This window comes from Protopterus annectens, chromosome 5.part1 (assembly GCF_019279795.1).
Source record: "Protopterus annectens isolate FY-2018-M chromosome 5.part1, PAN1.0, whole genome shotgun sequence".
Lineage (NCBI taxonomy): Eukaryota > Metazoa > Chordata > Ceratodontiformes > Protopteridae > Protopterus > Protopterus annectens.
In genome coordinates, this window is record NC_056736.1 from 640,779,328 (window position 1) to 640,786,924 (window position 7,597).

The 7,597-nt window shown below is 40.1% G+C and overlaps 1 protein-coding gene across 1 annotated transcript in view; it reads right to left on the reverse strand.

Moving 5' to 3' along the window:
• Window positions 1-7,597, reverse strand: part of MTUS2 (microtubule associated scaffold protein 2) — a 3,916,139-nt gene that overhangs the window by 1,218,822 nt on the left and 2,689,720 nt on the right. The window contains exon 7 of the mRNA XM_044073264.1: window positions 396-560. Coding sequence (XP_043929199.1) covers window positions 396-560 — 165 coding nt within the window. The remainder of the gene's footprint in view (window positions 1-395; window positions 561-7,597) is intronic.

The following is a 7,597-nucleotide window of genomic DNA, read 5'->3' on the forward strand; positions in this document are numbered from 1 at the left end:
GGAAGAATGCACAATTTCAATAAAACAAACACTTGGACAGACAAAATCTTACACTTTGTGACTCAGTAAACATAGGCTTCTTGAAAACGTAGCTACCATCAATAACAAAGCTATATAATTTTCTTATACTCCAGTAGGTCTTAAATTAAGCCTTACTGTAGCCAAAATGTGGTGGGAATCTTAGTAAATATTTTAAATCATATTTTTTATTTATAGCAAGCTGTGCTACAGCAACTTTTCCATAAAGAAGTTAAAACAGTGCTTATTCTCTGTGGCAATGTACAATTTGTCAATAGCATCATTTTTGTATTTATGCTACAGAATATGTCAGCGACCACTTTGGCTTTGCAGTTTAGTGCTGAAAGAAATTTGATTCACTATACATTAAAACTTACCAACTGATGGAATGGATGCAACCTTTGGTGCTGGAAGAAGACTTCTGCGAGGCCCTCCTGTGCCTGTGTTCTGATGCACAGTCTTGAGGACAGCCTTAGGAATATCAGAAGACGACGATGCGACAGTCTTGGGACTGGATGGCTCTTGTTTTACAGCACTTACACCTGTGAAAGAAAAATGTTATCTGTTAAAGCCAGCTAAAATATATCTGTCTGCCATTAAATGGATTAAAATATTATGCACAAAGAAAACAAAATTATTGAGAATGAAAATGGCAGGCAGTAACTTGAAGACCATAATAAGGACTCTCAAATATATTTATATTTTGTTTTTAAAACATCATTATTAAATCATAATATTTTAATCTGTAACATGAGTTTACATACATTAATGAAAAAGGAAACAAACCACAATAAGTTTACCTTATTGTCATGCAGTATACATTTATGTTTTTAAACAATTTTGATTAATCATCACAAAAGTTGCTCATTTCCTGCCTTCCCTTAAACCTCAGTCTTCCCGAACATTATTTTGCATGAAGTGTTCCTCAAATTCCATTTTCTTTCTATGAAGTTTGCTCATTCCCTTTTTCTAAAGATATCACATGTAGTTCTGTTATTTCTTTTAAATATTAAGAACTTCTCTTTACTGGCAATAGATTTTGATTTCTATTTTCCAATAACCGCATTTTGGCAATCAATGACATTAAGCTTAGTAAAGTCATAGTATGTCTAAACAATTCATATCCTATGTCTCAGCTCAAAAGAATAATTTCCTTGGTTATAACACGTTGTTCCCCTGACACTTCTATCAAAGCACTCTGCACGGAATTTTTAAAATCTACCAAATCATTACATTCCTAAAAAACATTCCCAATTAACTCTCTTCTTCAACACACCTTCAAAATTTGCTTTTGACTCAAGGAAAAATTCTCTTAGGATTTACTTGGGATATTATAAAATACCCATGCAAACACTTCCATGCCTTACACATTTCTTCCCACTGTATGCTTGTAAATTGCCTTTCAATTATCTTTTCCCAATATCTTTTAACCTACTCTGATTGAATCTTACAGTTATCATGCAATATTTTATATCTCCTACTAATTATCTCTTTTCAGCAGCAGCTTCTGTTCTAGATTCAATTAAAAAATCTACCAAAGCTGGTCTTTCACTTAGTACTCTCCTATTCCTCTCTATTTGCCTGTAGTCTGTAACCAGTACTTAGTAGGGAAGGCAGTCTCTATCCTGCAGTCCAAACTTCTGCTTAGCCTCATCCCATTCTATTCCTGTAGTCTTCCCCCATGTGTGATTGTACTCTCCCAGACTGCAGTTATTTGTTACTGCTACAAATCAAAAATACATTGTCTCTGGTATTGTAAACGGCTTTTTCTTGGCTTCTCACAAAAAAAGAAACAATACGATACGCCATGCAACAGTATAAAACAAATGAACAAATACTGCTATGTATGAGTAAAAAATGTACATATATAAGCAGATTTATTTATTTATGATTTGTTAAAGAGTTGCCCAACCAGGCTGAGGCTCAGGAAGAAAAAGTCCATAGTAATTACAGAATATATAGTTTTAAACATAAGATCAGCATACAGATATGACAGTAAAAGCAATTAGCTAAGGGAACCACCACCAATAATAATAATAATAGCTACATAAATGAGTTAACTAAATTGCATGCAACAACAGCCTACATACATGAGTATGTATGGTGGTCCCCTGACATAAACAAACTCTACAACAGAAGGATGAAACTGTTGCAAAATAGTAAAATCCCATGAATGGAGGAGCTCCCTGGTCAGCCTTAGTAAGAAGCTGAGATCCCTTATAAGATCCTCCAAAGCTAGTAACGAAAACAAAATCGCCAATGATTCTAAGGACAACCACAAAGCATTCTATAGCTATGTCAAGAATCTCAATGGCAACACCCAGATCTGCTCTGAGTTACAGCACAATGGCAAGATAATTACTGAACCAACTGATATTGCTAAGATCCTGGCAGATAGGTTCAGTACTAACTTTACCCCCCTCTCATCCCTTAAAGGGCCCATATCTATACAGGAAGAATGCAGAGTCCCTCTAATCACAACTACGCAGGTAAAAGCTGCACTCTCTAAAGCCGAAAACACAGCATCCATGGGACCGGACAACATCCCAGGCTGTGTTTTACACAAACTTCAGAACGAACTGGCTCCCCACCTTGTTCAATCATAGCCTCATGTCAGGCTATGTGCCCACTGAATGGCTCACAGCAACAATTATCCTACTCCATAAAGGGGGAGCCACCACTGATCTTGGGAAGTATTGCCCTATTAGCCTGACGAGCCTGGTCTGTGAGGCCATGGAATGTATCATCATGGAACTCAAAAACAAAGACATTGGCAACCTCCAAAATCTGGACCCCACCCAGTTCAAGTTTGTGAAAGGCAGATCATGCCTCCTGAACGTGATCGACTTCTTTGAGGCAGTCACCAAAGCCGTAGACACGGGTAAAGTGGTTCACACAGCCTAGCTTGATCTCGCCAAAGCTTTTGACACCATCGCCCATTCTGGAATTATAGCTAAACTCACTAAACTAGGTATAAATCCCTACGTCACAAGATGGGTTGCCAACTGGCTCACTGACAGAACCCACAATGTAAAAGTTGCAGACTCCAAATATGACTTCAAACCAGTGACAAGTGGAGTACCACAGGGTTCAGTCCTGGGACCTCTCCTGTTTGGTAACTACTTCTCTGAAGTACAGGCTAACACAGAAGGCCTTTGGCTAATGAAGTTCGCAGATGACTGCAAACTAAGAGCCATAGTTGAGTCCCCAAATGATGTGGACATCCTACAGAAGGGCCTCACTGAGCCAGATGCCTGGTGTCATTGCCATGGCCTCAAGCTCAATGCCAAAAAGTGCACTGTCATCCCCTTTGGTAAAAACTCTGTATTCATGAACTACCACATAGGTGGCAGTCTACTTAATGCCGAATGTGTGATAAGAGACCTGGGGACCCAGGTGGACAGTAGTCTCTCCTTTGATAATCACATTGCCACAGTAGTCAGGAAATCCTTCTACATGGCACACCTCATCACAAAAGGGTTCTCATCCAGAAAAAAAAGAGGTCATTGTTCCCCTCTACTCGACACTCATTAGACCCATTATAGAGTACAATGCCCCTTTTGGAATGTACCTCACAAGACATCTACAGCAACTGGAAAGGCCACAGAAGTACCTCACAAAGAGGATTACTGGCCTCAAACAGATGCCCTACGCTGACCGTCTCAAAAAACTCCAGCTTTACTCCATAGCATATCGCCTACTCCAAGGTGATCTCTGCCTAACATATACAGCTATGTTAAACCCAGAGCTGTTGGACAAGCTACACCTAAAGAAATCCCAATCCCTCTGAGCTACATGCTCTAGGGACCTAAACCTTGTCACCACAATAAACAGGACATGCTGGAGGGATAGATTCCTGTCCCAGAGACTTCCCATACTCTGGAACAAGCTACCCATCTATGTCAAGCAAAGTTCCTCATTAGCACTCGTCAAGAAAAATCTTGATGAGTGGATGGGGAATAGGAAATAGACCCCGGGGATCACTTCTGTGGCTCTGCTCGAGAGGGGCACAGGAAAATAACTTTCTTGGGTGGTGTAAGCCAGGGAACCTTGTTGGCTAGGCTTACTTAGGCCCTTGGGCTGATAGCCTAGTACCTACCTATGAAATTATGAGCAAACCTAAGAACTACCTGTATAAGAATCATTACTTAGACTGTAACTGAGAATTGTATCACTGAATCTGTCCTGAAGAGTTTTACAATAAGCAAAAGATTTTAGAAGTTGGCTACTGTTACAGTAATTATGACAACTGCCCTGCAGAAGACTCACTGAGTGAATCTTAAAAATGTTTATAATACATCAGATACAGGAACAGGGTACAAGTTCACTAATGGTGGCAAAGCTGCCATGTAGTAAAATAACACTGAAGTAAGCAAGGGTGTTGGTGCAGCACAGGGCATGCACCTGTAACACTTGTGACTTAGAATCCACTTGTGATCAGCAAGCTGAAGATATGGCCAAAAGGGTAGCAGTGAGAGCCCAACAGCCAGTTCACTAATGTTAGTGGGAGGGCAATGGGTTTTTGTGGTATTATCCTGCTCTCAGGTGCAGGATGGAGACAGCAAGAGTGGCTCAGAAATATGCAGATGCACAAAAGGAGTAAGCACATCAGTGTTTTATGGATGAGAGCATTCATGCGCATGTGTCTATATCAATGCATACCCCCAAGGAAATTTAGGACATATACAAAATCCCTGCAGTAGAAATGGATGATTTAGGTTTGGAATGCCTCCCTCTCCCCCAAAGATGGTTGAATGCTTGTCCAAATGTGGCACCCCCTTGACAGCCCCAGTCTGGGGGGGGGGGGGTAGTCAGTCCTGAGTGACAGGGTGAAGATGTGACACAATCTCTTATATATGGTCACCTGGCCAAAGCCCCCCCCCCTGAAAAAAATAACAGTGGAGTGCAGTACAACATCAATTTCAACAAATCAGTGGCTCATAATAGCATGAAAGTATCTTTGTTTGTTTGATTGTGTATTTATTTATGCACTTTTGCTGTTTTGATTAGTCCCCATTATGCTTGGCTAAGACCAGGAAATACACCTGTTCTTTTTCTCATAATTGCTATTTGGTCTTTAACCTCCTACACTAACTACTAACTCAGAAAGATGGGACCTCAGTTTAAGATCTTAGCTAATGAATAACACCTCAGAAGTGGCCAGTCCAGAGTACTGGTAGATGGCCACAGTGATGAGTTCTAGAAGAGGATCAGATGACAAATCTGGCACATATGTTATCTACCTGCACTATTTTTTACATAACTCTGTAAGGCTACTGCATCCATATGTAACCACAGAAAAATCAAATGACTATGAAGGAGGAATAAAGTAATGGCAAAGACACTGGAAACAAAAAAGCCCTAATTCTATAATGGCTTCCTAGCATCTGGTGACACTTTTGATACATGACATGCTCTAGAGTTTGTATGGGACTGCACTGTTAAGAATGACTTTGCAAATATTTTTTCCAGATACTTTCTTTTTTGCCTTCTTCTTGATGACAAACAAGCCCCCCTGTTTGGTGTGCATTCAGTCTTTACCCTGATCTGCTAGGGTGACAGCCATCTGGACCAACCATCATACAGATAGACATCAAAGTTATATGTGCCCTTGTCAATATCTTGGAAATGAAGGCATTAATATTTATCTAACTGCCCCCTAAGCCTGAGGATGAGCAATTTGTATGGGTGCTCACTCCCATACACCCTTTATGAAGGCTATTACTATCACCGATGGCTTAGTTTGTTGAATGCCCACTCTCAGGCCATGCATATACATTCTTGCTCCTCCTCACACAATATGTGACTGGCTCCACCCAGCCTCCCCAAGGAATTGCACTCCCATCCTCCCCTACCAAAGCCATCAAGTGCCTGACCCACTAGCTAAACTCTGGTTGCCTGGGCTGCAGTCAGTGCATTACCCCTCTACACCAAAAGGCCTTGCTAACGCCACGTGTATTTTACCTCTTCTACGTAGTCTACCTTATTTTCATTTTTTGTTGTTGTTGTTGTTATGATGGTTTCAGGTGGTGCACATGAAATCCAATAGCAATTCAAAATAGAATAATTTTATTCTTTCTTGAGTTCAGCATCAGATGCTAGTCTTCTAAACAACTTTCAAGTTTTGTGAAACCTTCTTGCAGTTCATAGTGATTCCCAACCATGCAAAATATGACTGTATAATCAATCATAACACTGAACCAAGACCACCCACCACAATTTATAAGCAAAGGGGTCTCAAAAATCAGAAAAAAACCACAAAGGTTGTATGAGGACTATCACATTCCCCTGAGGGCCATATTATCCACAACAAAAAAGTAAGGTTGTCAATGTGGCCAGGAAAGTAGAGTAACCATTTCCTTCTTGAAGAATTATGATCTTATGAGGGCTGTTTGAGGTTCAAGGGCCATGAGTTTGAGATCCCAGCATGGATCCTAGAGGAACACACTTGCTGCTTTGAAAAGAAGTTAACATTTCTTGGCATCATGTGATCCTGTGTCTACTGCGTTTTAAGAAGCTGAACTGCACCTCACAGTACACTAAAATTAACTTAATAATCTAATTAATCTAGCATATTTGTGATCATCTAAGTAGGTGGTGCTAACCATTGTAGCAGGTGACCATGACTAATGATGTCATACACTTTGGACAGGTTGAGAAAAATGTGGGTGCTGTAATTAGCCATTTATTGAGGCTTTCCTTCAAGTATTCAGATAACATCTAAAAGGCAGTATGTAAACAAAGGCCTTCTGAAAACCTTGATATTCTTTATTCAGAATATTGTTTGAATCAAATTATTCAGTGAGCTGTTGCTGCATTACAAATGCTAGAATTTTAGCCAAGTTTGTTTAGTCTTGGCTAACATGTCACTGAATCACAAAAAAGCTGTAAGGCTCATGCTAAGCCCCTTAAAGAAACCCTGTGATAGTGTTTTCTTTAATCTTTAGTTCCTGTAGTCCACTGATGTTGGAGCTTCACTCCTCCCTACTCATGCTATCTGTGATTCCCCCTGGTACTCCTGTAAACTGCCTCTGGTACCTCTTTCACAATCAGCTACAGTGCTGTACAACATTACATAGATATAATACTTTCTATATTCCACTGCTTGATTAGACCCTGCCTTTACAACAAGGAATGAATTCTAGTACATGCAGAGAAGCTCTGCTGACATTGCTTCTATGGACCACTATGTATGACTTTCCGTGACTACACTTCTCTTACCTCATTATACACCTGTTACTGACTACAACTATCCCCTAGGGTCTATACAATGCCCTTTCCTCCCTCTGGGATATAATGCTTGCAGACTTTTGGATGATGACTAATCTCCCCTCACTGGACAGTTTTCATAGTTAACCCAACTCACCCCTGCACTGAAGTATCTTCAAGAAATGAAGCTTTGCACATTCGTGAAGCATCCAGTTTGCTACATCACTTCTTCCCAGCTGTCATGTCCTTGTGATCCATAACTGGAGTACAAAAAATGGATTGAAAAGGTTCAGGCTCAGCTATACCTTGGTCAGAATTCACACTAAAGGGAGAAAACTGCTAACTCATTTTTCACCAGTAATAATAGTTT